The sequence below is a fragment of the Dipodomys merriami genome, unplaced genomic scaffold, assembly GCF_024711535.1.
Source record: "Dipodomys merriami isolate MVZ:Mamm:240054 unplaced genomic scaffold, mDipMer1.0.p SCAF_128, whole genome shotgun sequence".
NCBI lineage: Eukaryota > Metazoa > Chordata > Mammalia > Rodentia > Heteromyidae > Dipodomys > Dipodomys merriami.
In genome coordinates this window covers 24,902-38,642 of record NW_027202582.1, presented here as the reverse complement: position 1 = coordinate 38,642, position 13,741 = coordinate 24,902, and the positions used below count along the sequence as shown (strand labels likewise).

The 13,741-nt window shown below is 40.8% G+C and overlaps 1 protein-coding gene across 2 annotated transcripts in view; it reads left to right on the top strand.

Annotated features, from left to right (window-relative positions):
* The window catches only part of LOC138824226 (steroid transmembrane transporter SLC22A24-like), a 33,127-nt gene extending 20,602 nt beyond the window's left edge, over positions 1 to 12,525 (top strand). Inside the window, exons 6-10 of one of the 2 annotated variants that reach the window (XM_070017899.1) lie at positions 1,281 to 1,399; positions 4,824 to 5,038; positions 6,825 to 6,936; positions 9,964 to 10,167; positions 12,098 to 12,525. In XM_070017899.1, the coding sequence (XP_069874000.1) occupies positions 1,281 to 1,399; positions 4,824 to 5,038; positions 6,825 to 6,936; positions 9,964 to 10,167; positions 12,098 to 12,158 (711 nt within the window). In that variant the 3' untranslated portion in view covers positions 12,159 to 12,525. The remainder of the gene's footprint in view (positions 1 to 1,280; positions 1,400 to 4,823; positions 5,039 to 6,824; positions 6,937 to 9,963; positions 10,168 to 12,097) is intronic. The other variant, XM_070017901.1, reaches the window with a different exon arrangement.
* Positions 12,526 to 13,741: the final 1,216 nt, after the last annotated feature.

Below are 13,741 nucleotides of genomic sequence, written 5' to 3'. Positions count from 1 at the left end.
AAAGTCCACCATCCCAAACTCATCCAAAATGCAATGATTATATGAGCACTGTGGAAATACTGTATTGTTTTTGTTCAAAAGGGAGAGGTAACATACAAAGAAATCCAGAGCCTAGCCGAATCCATCTAGGCAAATGTTAGAAATTCCTATTGTAGTTTTGAAGGCATAGAAAATTCTTGCAGACTGATCCTCAGCAACAAACTCTTGCCTTTCAATCGGAGCTCTGAATTCTTCACATCTGTCATTAATGATAGATAACATTTGAAATAAACAGTATTACTAAATAGTGTCCCAAGGAACATTTCAGCGACACTTCCTCATTTTGTATTTTGTGTCTTTACTTGGAAAATCTAAAATACTAACTCACTCATAGAACAGTCTGTCATATCCAGTATTAACTCTCCACAGTCCTAATATAGAAAATGAATAAACTGTTATAAAAATAATAAACACAAGCCAGGCACATCTGCCTTACCCCTGTAATCCTAGCTACTCAGGAAGCTGAGAACAGGGGATCAAGACTCCAAGCCAGCCTGAGGCTCTTATCTCCAAAAGATTATACAGAAGAAGGCAAAGAGGACTGGGAAGGTAGATCAGTGGTAGAGCCTTTGCCTTGCATGCATGAAGCCCTGGGTTGGATTCCTCAGCACCACATAAGAAAAAAGAAAAAAAGCCGGAAGAGGTGCTATGGCTCATGTGGTAGAGCTCTAACCTTGAGCTGAAGAGCTGAGAGACAGTTCCCAGGCCCAGAGTTCAGGCCCCAAAACCGGATTCAAAAAAAAAAAAATTTAAAAAGAAAAAAAACAGAGGAAGGCAAAAGAGTTGCTATGATCAAGTGGTAGAGTGCTAGCCTTAAGGAAAAGCAGCTCAGGGACAGCACCCAGGCCCTTACTTCTGGCCATAGGACCAACACACACACACACACACACACACACACACACACACACACACACACACACACACACACACACAAACACACACACACACACAAACACACACACACACAAACACACACACATACCTTCTTAAATGTCAAGGTACTTTACTTGTCCTTGCCTCAGTATTTAAACAGGCTTTAATCTTATCTAATTCCCCTCTTCCTGTATCTTTCCTGGTTCTACCCAACTGGGAAGAACCCAGACTGGTTTCTGCCCAAGTCCCTACTCTGTAGTTTTCCTTGATGATACAACATACCATATGTGTTTCATCTTCTAGTATTTAGCAATATAATTGGCACATGATTGACATCTCATGAATGCTTTTGACTTTTGTCGTCCAAGGTTGTGAAATCCAACCTGCAGGAAGATTTTGAGGACAACGCCAAGGCAAAAATATCCATTTTTCAGTTGTTCCATGCACCCAGGCTGTGTATGAGAAGCTGCTGCCTGAGTTTTATCAGGTATGTTCCTTTAAATAAACTTATCAATATGTTTTACCTCCAATATCTTATTAGAGAGGACCTACATTTATTCTTTCAAAAACAATAGCAACAGCAGGCCAGGGACTGGTATAATGCTTGAGTTCAGGACCCCCATAAAGACTACCAGAGACCAAGATCGATGTAATCAGCAGCGAGGTATTTGTTGCAAGCTAGCTCGGTCTTCTGCACACACAACAAACAACTGGTGACGCTGAGAGGCCCGAGCCTGGGGTTTGCAGCCGTTTTATACACTCTTTAGGGAAGGCTGGGGCTTTGCACTCATCATATCATTCCTTGACAACTCAACACACACCCTGGGAAAATCATAAAACATCTCTAATACATGGTTCGTGGGTCCAATGGCGGGAAGGAATTTAGAAAGGGTTATTGGTCGGATAGAGATGTTGATGCGCTTTAAAATTATTTCCTAAAAGACTGGTAAGGTGGCTCAGTGGTATAGCACTTGCCTTGCATGTATGAGGCCCTGGGTTCAATTCCTCAGCACCACATAAGGAAAAAGAAAAAAGCCGGAGGTGGCGCTGTGGCTCAAGTGGTAGAGTGCTAGCCTTGAAATGAAGAGCTGAGGGACAGCATCCAGGCCCAGAGTTCAGGCCTCACAACTGGACCAAAAAAAAAAAGTTAATGGTTAAAGTCACAAGGGTGGTACAGGGAGTACATGCAGAACTGCAGGACTTTCTGGTTAGATATTGGTCACTATTTCTAGGTGGGGTGCTGTCTAGAATCTCAGGCAATTTGGCTTATCTTAGGTAAGCATCATCTGCAGTTTTCCAAGGACTGTTTCTACTTAGCTTTCTGTGGGATTTTCTGGCTTTAGGACTACAGTAGGTCAGAGGCTAAATTCCAGAATAAAATGAGGTCTCAGGTAAATTATTGGTCAGGTATTTCACTGGTGGCTCACGACTATAATCCTAGCTACTCAAAAGGCTGAGATGTAAGGATCACAGTTCAAAGCCAGCTCAGGGTGGGAAAAGTCCAGGAGACCCTTATCTCCATTAAAGGACTAAGAAAATACCAGATAGTGGAGCTGTGGCTCCAGTAGTACAGTGCTAGCCTTGAGCACCAAGACCCTCACGGACTACATGCAGGCCCTGAGTTCAGGGACCAGGACGCTCAAAAACAAAACAAAACAAAACAAAACAGTGGCAGCATTATATACAACAGCTCAATACATAAGATAAGAAAAATGATGTTAAAGGGTTTATGTTTAATTACCACCTTTAAGGTTAACTTATGAGATCTCTCAGTGAGACTGAACTACAGAAATATGGAAATCACATTCCAGAACAAAGTTCAGCACTGCATATTAGCATATGGAGTAGTCTACTGTGAAACATACTTGAACTTTTTATCTTTTTAGTTTTTATTGAAATAAAACTTACATAAAGAAAATTGCAGCCAGGCTCAGAGGCTCACAACATGATTCTAAGTGTTCTAAGTGCTGATGTTGGGAGGATCACAGTTCAAGGCCAGCTCAGCCAAAAAGTTCACAAGACCTCATCTCAACCAATCAGAAGAAAGGGGTGGTGTCATCACAGCTATGCAGGGGCATAAACAGCCAGGTTTGGGTCCTGGCTGGCTCTGGCAAAAAGCAAGACTCTCTTTGAAAAATAACAAAAAGGAAAAGGAGCTGGGGTTGTGGCTCAAGTAACAGAATTGAAGTTCTCATACCTGACAAAACACCATTACTTACAAAAACGAAAAAGGCACAAATTCTGTGTTCATCAAGATCTATGTTATAAATCCACAGACCCATAAATTAGCCAACCAAATGAGCACATTTTCATTCCTTGAATCATTTCTCTTCTACCTTAATCCCATTAAGAAAAATGATAACCATACTTTTCCGTCTCTTTCTGAGATTAATTTGCTTCTTTATTAAAAAAAAAAAAAAAAGCTTTTGTTAGCCCTTGAGTTCCGTTATGGGGAAAAGCGTCCACTACTCAGAGATAGCCTCAAGTAAAAAGATGACTTTACTGTGGAAGAGGAAAGCTAACCGGCCAGGGATGCAGCACACATGAAAACTCTGACCCTGAATGGCCCACAAGCTAGGGTTTTTAAAGGCAAAATCCATGTGGTCAAGCCTGGCCACAGGCAGGTGGCCAAACGGTTTACAACACCCACATAAAGAGTGCATATTTATGTCAGTGGCCAGTGGAGTTAGAGTCCATCTTATCGTATCTGTTCTAACTAACCTATCATTCTGGTTTGATTAGGTGAGTGAAATTGGGGGGCCCACACAAAGCAAGCAGGTATTCTTTCTCCTGGGGGCAGGATAGGGATGGATGTCAGGGCTGATCTACTATTGTTAACCAAACAGGGCTGATCTTATCTGGGTTACTGATAAGCAAACAGGGCTGCAGATCTCACAACCTTACCACAACAATCAGCAGGGCTTTCCACATTTCCTGGGGTCTCAATAAACACCATATTTCCTGACCCTGGGGGCTACTGAGAAACCAGTATTTTGATTTTCAGGAGTGGGGGAACTCCTGGTATATTAAAAAAAGGAGTTAGTTTTGGCTTCCCCCAACAAATTCCAAGTTAATAAAAAAAAAATGCCCTATGTGTATGTTGGGTGTGTTTGCTGATCCTGGGGCTGGAACTTGGGACCTTGGCATTGTCCCTTACCTTGTTTGCTCAAGGCCAACATTTTTCCAGTTGAGGCCCTGCACTCGGCCTGAGTCCCACATATTTTCTGCACAGGCTAGCTTTGAAACTTAAACCTCAGATCTCAGCCACCCCCCTCTCTATTTCTCTCTTTCTCTCTTTTTCTTTTTTTCAGTCATGGGGCCTATCTCTGGGTCTGGGCACTTTAGCTCTTTAGCTCAAGGCTAGCACTCTACCACTAGAGCCACAAAGCCACTTCCAGCTTTTTCTGCTTATGTGATGTTGAAGAATCTAGTCAGTAGTGATGAAGAAACAGAGTATTTTGAAGTTCATGAAGAATTTTTACCAAAATAGGTCCTAGGCAGGAAAGTATGAGTCACAATGATTTGGACCTAAATCTAATGTCTACTGATACATTTGTGTGCTCCTGCAGGGAAACTTGTACTATTTCCCCAGGGAAAGCAAGGAATTCAGTGCTCTTTTATTTTTTTTTTTGGGGGGGGGGACGGGCTTGTGGCTTAAACTCTGGACCTGGATGCTGTCTCTGAGCTCTTCAGCTCAAGGTGAACACTCTACAGCTTGAGCCACAGCGCCACTTCCGGTTTTCATAAGAGTCTCACGGACTTGAACCAGGATCCTCACAGCTCAGCCTCCTGAGTAGCTAGGATTACAGGCCTGAGCCACTGGCACCCGGCTTCACTGATCTTCTTTTCCTTTGTATCTTAAATTAATTTGCTCTATCATCTTAAATGTGTTTTTATTCTTTTAACTTCAGAATGGCACATTCCATACCCTTCTACGGCCTGGTATTCAACCTGCAGCACCTGGGGAGCAATATCTTTCTGTTCCAGATTCTCTTTGGCCTTGTCACACTCATCAGCAGATTCGTTCCCTTCTTGGTATTGAATTATCTGGGCCGAAAACAAAGTCAGATACTATTCATGTTCCTCACAGGACTTTCGATTCTGGTCAGCACCTTTTTGTCCCCAGGTGAGAAATGAGTTGGGGAAAAAAGTAAGTAATGACTCCTATCTTCCAGAAATTTCTTTGGTTTACTCATCTGGGCCAAAAGAATGGCATCACCATGGATAACCGGAGGATCCCATGAAGTTAGTGTGAAGGCTTAGAAGCTGTCCCTACAGCAGTTGTTTGCAAAACTTAGGCTCTTACTGAGCCAAAGTTCTTAAGGAGACAATGTTCTTCAGGACCCGAGGCTGTCCTTATCAAATATACAATAAATCTGAACATCAGTGCCACTGATACCTAACAATTTCTTTAGAACTAATTGCATGCATGGTGTTATCAAAGATCTTGCAATTGTAAACCCAGGAAGACACACAATCCTCTCCCTGGAATTATTTTTTCCAATTTATCAAGTCTTTCTATCTTGGTTATTCTATCCTTTGTTACACTCTAAATGCAACAGTTAAAAAAAGAGGCTCATTGATTTGAATGAAGGGTTTTGTTGTTGTTGATTTGGCAGGTTGAGGGCAGGGGTTCAGTCATGGAGCTTGAACTCAGGGGCTGGTTGCTGTCTCTAAACTCTTTGGCTTGACTACCACTCTACCACTTTGAGCCATAGCATCACTTACAGTGTTGTGGTGGTTAATCAGTAATAAGGGTCTAATGAATTTTCCTGCCCAGGCTGGCTTTGAACTGCCATCCTCAGATCTCAGCCTTCTAAATAGCTAGAATTTCAGGCATGTACCAGGAACACCAGGCCACTGGAATAAGATTTAGGAAAACAAAAAATAAACAACGACAACAAAATCCCTTGCCTTCAGGTAGAGAGAAAGAATAGGAAAAAGACAAGACACTAACCTAAGTATGGTATTTAATTTTTTTTCTTATAACAGAGATATAAGAGGGGTTATGATTGTGTACGTCAGGTAAGTAAGAGTACATTTGTTTTTGTCACCCCTTTAGTAGGTATAATCCAGTTTTTGTTTTATAATATATTCCTAAATAACAAATAGATGAAGAAACTCACCCAGCACAATTTACTATATTAATTGCATGGCGTTAAGTGATGATTGTGGGGACTACATTGGTCCCCTCCATCATGTTCTCACGGCAGGAATGTATTTGAAGAAGCTAGAACTGTATACTCCCTTCTATCTCCTGCTGCCAGCCGGCTCTCCTCTGAAAGTACCTTCGTTTTTAATCATATCTTTGACTACTTTTATTAGGCTTCAAAACTTTTTTCATTTTCTGTGTCAGTGATTCCCAACACAGCACTAGCTTTCTCATAGGAGTCCTAATGCTAAAATTTTAAAATCCTGGCTTGTTATCTAGATCCTGCTTTCTTCACAAAGTTCACTCCCAACGGAATCCATTTCTCTTGTTAGTACATCTGCTGGAATACCTGTCCTATGTCAAGAAATAATCTCCTGTTGTTAGTTCTAAACTGTTGAAGGCATGAGTCATTAATGCCTCGGATTTTTATCCATGTATTCCTACCACATCCTGAACAACAACAACAACAACAAAAAGAGCATTTCCTGACTTTCCCTGCCTCTGCCATGGCTGATAAAACTCAAATGGGCAGGGATAGTTGCAACAAGTGTTTTCCATTCCTTCAATCAGTGCTTAAGCCCAAACTTACTAGAGTCTGCTTTCACTAGCTCATCTGTTACATAGTTTCTCCTAGGTTCTGTTTGTTTATCACATGTTTCTTGCTAGCAAATCCCTCCAATAGAACTTCTCATAATTGTTTGGGGTAGACAGATTTCTCCAGTCAAGTATGCCTGCCTCTGATGTGTCTTCCTCTCTACAGAAACTCAGCAGACCCTGCGCATGGTTTTAGCAATTCTGGGAATTGGTGCTGATACCTCTGGCTTCACAGCCTATTCAATTCACCATATGGAGCTCATCCCAACTGTAGTGAGGTACTGTCTCTCAAGTTTAAGATATCCTGGGCTACATAACACTTAAAAATTACAAAACAAACCTGATCTGTTTCCAGAGAAGATTTTCTGATCTAATGACATTTATTGTGGGGACAAAATTAAAACTTCTCAACTTTCAAAAAATAATAAAACATTTAAATATTTAGAAGGTCCATATCTCTACATAATAAAGGCTATATATTTAAACTGATAGGCAACACTGTACTAAGAAGGAAAAAATAAAGTTATTTCCTGTAAAGTCAAGGATCAGAAGTGGAACTGTGCCTTAAAGTAGTAGACTTGAGGAACAGAGGCCTTGAGCTCAAGCCCCCAAACCACCAACAACAACAAAACAACAACAACAACAACCAGGAAAGAGGAAAAATCAGTTGTTTTTCTATTTACCAATAATAATGAGGTCAGAAAGAAAAGAGTTGCACTTGCAATAGCCTCACAAATTAAATTAAACACCTGCAAGTAAAGCCAACGCAGGAGATGAAAGGCTTCTACAATAAAAATGATACATTTTAAGAAAGAAGCCGTGATTTTTTTCACAGATGACCCATATCACTTTTCTTTATGGTGCTGGTCCTAGGATTTGATCTCAGGGCCTAACTACTGTCTGTGGCTGCTTCTGCTTGGGTGGTACTAATTTTTTTTTTTTAAAGAAGCCAATAAAGTTAAAAAGAAAATGGATCTCCCATGTTCATGAATCAGGAGAATAAATAAGGTGGTGAACTACTGAAGGGAATCTAGTTTCAATACAAGCTGTTCCAAAATTCCAATATCATTTTATACAAATAGAAAAAAATCAATCCTGAGGTTCATGAGATTACACAAGATTACACAAGATTTTAACTAGCCAAAGCAATCCGGAACTAACAGGACACTGCTACAGATGTCATACTTCCCAACATCAAAACACACTATTGAGACACAGTAAAAAAAAACACATACCAACACAAAAAGTAGACACCTAGATGATAGAAGAGAAGAGAAGACACAGGAAAAAAACACACAACTTCTGGCCATCTGATCTTAAACAAAGGGGAAAAACTTACATTCAAAAAAGATAGCCTCTTTAACAAATAGTTGGAGAAACACAATATATAAATAAATATAAGCAATTCAAAGTACATTACTATCTCACACTCCATACAAAAATCAATTTAATACAAAATGGATCAAGATAGTAATTATGGCCTGACACTGTGAAACTGATTGAGGAAAGCACAGGCAAAGAACCAAAGATGTTTTCATAGGTGATAGCTTTCTGAATAACACTCTAATTGATCAGCAAGTAGAATCAAGAATTGAGACAAGGGGCTAGGAAGGTGGCTCAGTGGTAGAACACTTGCCTTACATGCATGAGGCCCTGGTTCGATTCCTCAGCACCACATAAGCAAAAAGAAAAAAGCCGGAAGTGGCGCTGTGGCTCAAGTGGCAGAGCACTAAACTTGAGCGGAAGAGCTGAGTGACAGTGCCTAGACCCAGAGTTCAGGCCCAAGACAGGAACCCCTCCCCCAAAAAAAAAGAATTGAGACAAAACTTCTGAATTGTGAAAGAAATGATTACCAGGTGACCAGAGAGACAACAGAATGGAAAAAAAATGCATTTAAACTGTTAATCAGATAAAGGATTAATATACAGTGCATAAGAAGATCTCAAAGAATTAAACAGCAAAAAACAATCCAGTTAATCATTCACTCATTAAAAATCATTAATTAACCAGCAAACATTGGAAGCGTTAATGAGAAGTAGATGGGGTGATTATGGCTGAAATACTTTGTGTGTATAATGAAAAAAAATGGTGAAACGTGTTAAAATTGTTTCAAAAGGGAGAGAGGGAAGTTAAGAAAGAATAAAACAGGGTAAATGAGATTAAGGTACATTTTGGATGAATCACATAATATAAGAATTATCACAATACTAATTCCTTTTTACAAAAAACATGAATAAAAAAGGGAAGACTATGATTTCATTAAAGGACATGGCACGTTGCTAGACATAAAAATTAGCTGAGGCACTGGGAGGGTTGCTCAGTGGTAGAGCACTTGCCTTGCATGCATGGAGGCGGCCCTGGGTTCGATTTCTCAGCACCACATAAGCAAAAAGAAAAAAGCCGGAAGTGGCCCTGTGGCTCAAATTGTAGAGCACTAGCCTTGAGCTGAAGAGCTGAGAGACAGCAAGCGGGCCCAGAATTCAGGGCCCACGACCGGACCCAAAAAAAAAAAAAAAAAGAAAATGAATAAAAAATAATTGAAAGCTGACTCTCAAGTGCTCATGCCTGTAATCCTAGCTGCTTAGGAGGCTGAAATCTGAAGATCACAGTTTGAAACCAGCTCAGGCAAGAGTTCATAAGAGCCTAATCTCCAATTAACCAAAGAAAGACAGTACTGGAGCTCAAGTAGTAGAGGACTGGCCTTCAGAGAAAAGCTCAGGGACAGTACCCACACCCTGAGTTCAAGCCCTAGGACTAGAAGAAAAAGTTAAACTGTGGGTTGTAAGTTGAGTATATATCCTGTATTATATTGAGAGAGATGCTCCATCTAAATCATTCATTTAGTGTTGTAGGTATCCCTATTTGAAGAATAATGAAACTAAGGGTTCTAAATCATTAGCAGTAAGTGTGACAATTGACAACTGGCTGCCAGAGCCTATGTGTTTAATAACTTTATTGTGTTGCTTCCAAAATGAAATGAAGACAATAAATAAAATTTACTTGATGCAGGCATGATGTCAGATACCTGAAATCCAAGAAGTTGTGAGAGCAAGTCAGGACAGTCTCCTCCTTGTCTACATAGGAAGATCAAGGCTTTAAAAAAAGAAAAGGAGGAAGTGGCACTGTGGCTCAAGTGGTAGAGTGCTAGCCTTGAGCTGAAGAGCTGAGGGACAGCGCCCAGGCCCAGAGTTCAAGACCCATATCCCCCCCCCCAAAAAAAAAGAAAGAAAGAAAAAATGTGAAAAAGAAAAAGAAAATATACAAGTTCTTAAATACTTTCCTTATTATTTTCTTTGCAATCTAAGGTCAACCATTTCAGGAATCATTGAACTTTTCGGCAGAGTAGGGGCAGTGATGGCGCCTCTCTTTATGACCTTAGCAGTGTATTCTCCCCACCTGCCCTGGATTCTCTATGGAGCCTTCCCCATCCTTTCTGTCCTTGCAGTCCTCTGCCTTCCAGAAACAAAAAATCGACCTCTCCCTAACACTATCCAGGATGTGGAAAATGAGTAAGTAAACACTCCAGTGAGCACCTGACTAGGCAGGGACTGTGTCCTGTATCTGTGACCAGGGATATTCTGTGTGTATACAAGTCACTTATTCATTATCAACCTCATCCCTATCCACAAAACTGTTTGTTATTGTTATTGTTCTTACTCTTATTAAGTAGTTCTACAAAGGAGTTGCCATTTATCAAGGTATTTTGTGATATGTTGAACCTTCATCAATGTTATCCCTTTCAGCATTCTCACCAACCCCTCCCCTCACTCTTCTTAATTTTGTAGGGTGGCATTGCATTCTTGAGTTTGAACACTCCTCTGAGGCTCTCTAGATCACACAGGCTGCCTGTTGGTTTTTGATTTTTTATTAACATCGATTTGTTATACAATGATGCATAGTGATCAGAGTCACCTTCCTCCACTCTTCCTCCTCCTCTTTTCTCTTCCCAAATCAATCTCATCAGGTTGACACAGGCTGTCTTACACCAGTAAGTTTAGTGGTAGAAAGGTCCAATTTAGTCAAACTTATACATGTCATATAGTCTGGGCTTTTACGAGAAATACACATTTGCCAGGTAGCAATTCAGGAGGCTGAGATCTGAGGATCTGAGGATCTGAGTATCGCAGTTCAAAGCCAGCCCAAGCAGAAATGTCCCCAGAATAAGGCTCTTGTCTCTAATTAACCACTCAAACACAGGAAGTGGAGCTGTGACTCAAGATGGTAGAGGGCTAGCCTTGAGCAAAAGAGATCAGGACAGTGGCTGGGAAGGTAGCTCATTGGTAGAGCACTTGTCTTGCATGCCTTAGGCCCTGGGTTCGATTCCTCAGCACCACATAAGCAAAAAGAAAAAAACCGGAAGTGGTGCTGTGGCTCAAGTGGTAGAACACTAGCTTTGAGCTAAAGAGCTGAGGGACAGTGCCCAGGCCCAGAGTTCACGACCAGAACATAATTCCCAACCCCCCCCCAACCAAAAAAGAAAAAGAGAGATCAGGACAGAACCCAGGCTCTGAGTTCAAGCCCCACAACTGACCCAAGAATATTTAAAAAAGAAAGAAATATACATTCCTTATATTTTCTCAGAAATGAAATGAAAATTAAATGTCTTCTTCTCAGATCCCTGGTTTTATTACCCATCAGCACAATGAGTGCTCAATATATTATGGGCAAAGGTGTGAGTTTATCACATAGACACAATCCTGGGTATTTCTTCAGGTAAAGGAGAATTGTGGAATTAAAACCAGGCAAAAAACAAACAAATCCTCTTCTTGCATAGTTGAACAAGTTCCTCAATAATTGGATCGTATAAGATTTAACCAAAGTTTCTGCCAAAGGCAATGGAAATTTTGAGGAAGAAGAATTTAAGAAATATGAAACTAACATATAAGGTGCACACCTATGGCTCACACCTATAGTCCTAGTCACTCAGGAGGCTGAAATCTGAGGATCATCATGGTTGGAAGCCAGCCTGGGCAGGAAAATCCAAGAGACCTATTCTCTCCACTTAACCACCACAAATCAAAACGGATATGTGGCCCAAGTGGTAGAGCAGTAGCTTTCAGCACAGCAGCTCAGGTACAGTACCAAGCCCTGAGTTCAAGCCCCAGGATACAAACACACACACACACACACACACACACACACACACACACACACACACACACAATTTAAAATGAGGAAAAATTTATGATTCCTTAAATTTTGTGTTCTCCCTTTGATTTTTTCCAAACACCAATGTCTAAATGACAGTTTTATAAGAAGAAACAGTCAGTACCATCTACCCCAGCATATGCTGGTGTCAAGGCCAGTGTGAAGCCCTCTGATATTGGGGCACAAAGGTGCCAGGCAGAGACTGTCCTCAGGCATGCAGGAATTATGTGCTTAATCTACATCTTCTTTGTCTTCTGATTTTGTTTTTGTTTCGATTTTTTTACTTCACAGCAAAACTGCTTCAAGAAAAGTAAAGAAGGAAGATATTGCCGTGAAAATCACACAATTTTAAGGAATTCCGGAGAGTTGATCCAAACAAGCCCAAAATAGGGCTCACTCCAGTAGGGATGAAATCATCCAGAAGACAAGCAACCAATGCTGATGAGGATGGGGAGGGAGAGGAACTCTCCTGTACTATTAGTGGGACTGTAGACTAGTGCACTCACTATGGAAATCAGTGCAGACATTGAGGTCAGCCCAAGCAAAAGTGTGTAAAGACCTCATCATAACTACCAAAAGATAGGCATAGTTGTGCATGCTGTCATATGCTGTCATCCAGGAAGAAGGGAAGTATTAAAACGACTGGGGTTTAAGCTAGCTGGGGCATAAATATGAGACCTTATTTAGAAAATAAAGAAAGAAAATTATCTAGGAGTGTACTTCATGTGGTAGAGAGCTTGCATGGCAATATGAGGTCATGATTTCAAAAGGCACTACAATAAAAGCCCAACAAGGAAGTGGCGCTGTGGCTCAAGTGGTAGAGTGCTCGCCTTGAGCTGAAGAGCGCAGGGAAAGTGCCCAAGCCCAGAGTTCAAGCACCACGAAAGACTAAAAATACATAAATAAAATTAAACAGTATCTTTTTTTTAACAAAAGCCCACCAAAAACCAAAGCATCAAACACCTTGCACATTGTGTTTACAACACACAAGAGACAACTGACAGAATGGGAGAAAGTCTTGACCAGCTATGCAATAGATAAAGGTACCATATCCAGATTATACAAATGAAGCAGAATTGACTCAGGAAAAATGATTATCAGCTAACAGCAAATACAGGAGATATTCCTTCATGTAATTCCCTTAAAATTAAGGGAATAAAGCCATTTAGGGGAAAATGAGACAGGATAACTTAAGGAAACTGAGTCCTGGTGAAGGCAACTGAGAAATATGGAATTTTAAAACACAGAAGTACCATCTTTGCATTTGAGGGAAATACCTTCCCCTTCCTTGAGGGATGCATTCTTTACCCCAAGAAAGAAGACTTGTCTGACAGGATGTATGCCTTCCTGAGAAAAGTGCTTCTCCAAATGTAAGCCACCCCCTGCCTCAAAATGCAGATAGCAAGGACCTCCTTAACTCGAGATGCAGAACTACCTGCAAACTCAGAAAGTAAAACCGTAACTTTGAAGCCAGACTCTGCCTTTACCGTATAAATGGCCCAACAGCCCAAGGAGCTGTGTGTCTCTCTCTACGTGGGTGTGTCTCTGTGTGTCTCTCTGTGTGTCCTTGTCTCTCTGTGTCTGTCTCTGGCTCTTTCTCTCCATGTTTGTCTCATTCTCTCTCTGTGAGAGCATGTACAGTCTAACAGAATGTGCCCTTGCCTTTCTGTTTGTCTGTCTGTCTGCTTTTTGTCTGTTTGTCTGCTTGCCTGCTTCCATAATTACTCAGAAAAGCTGTGCCAAGTTTTCTTGGTGACTTGTCCAGAAATTTTTATTCTGCAATCGAGGTCAAAGGTCCTAAGTGAAGCATTCCTACATTGAAAGGGAAACTTCACTAATCCTGACCTCCCTCTGGTGACACAAAGAACTCAAAAATATATAAAGTAAAGAAACAAATAATGTAATTTATAAATGAACAAGTAAACTGAACAAATA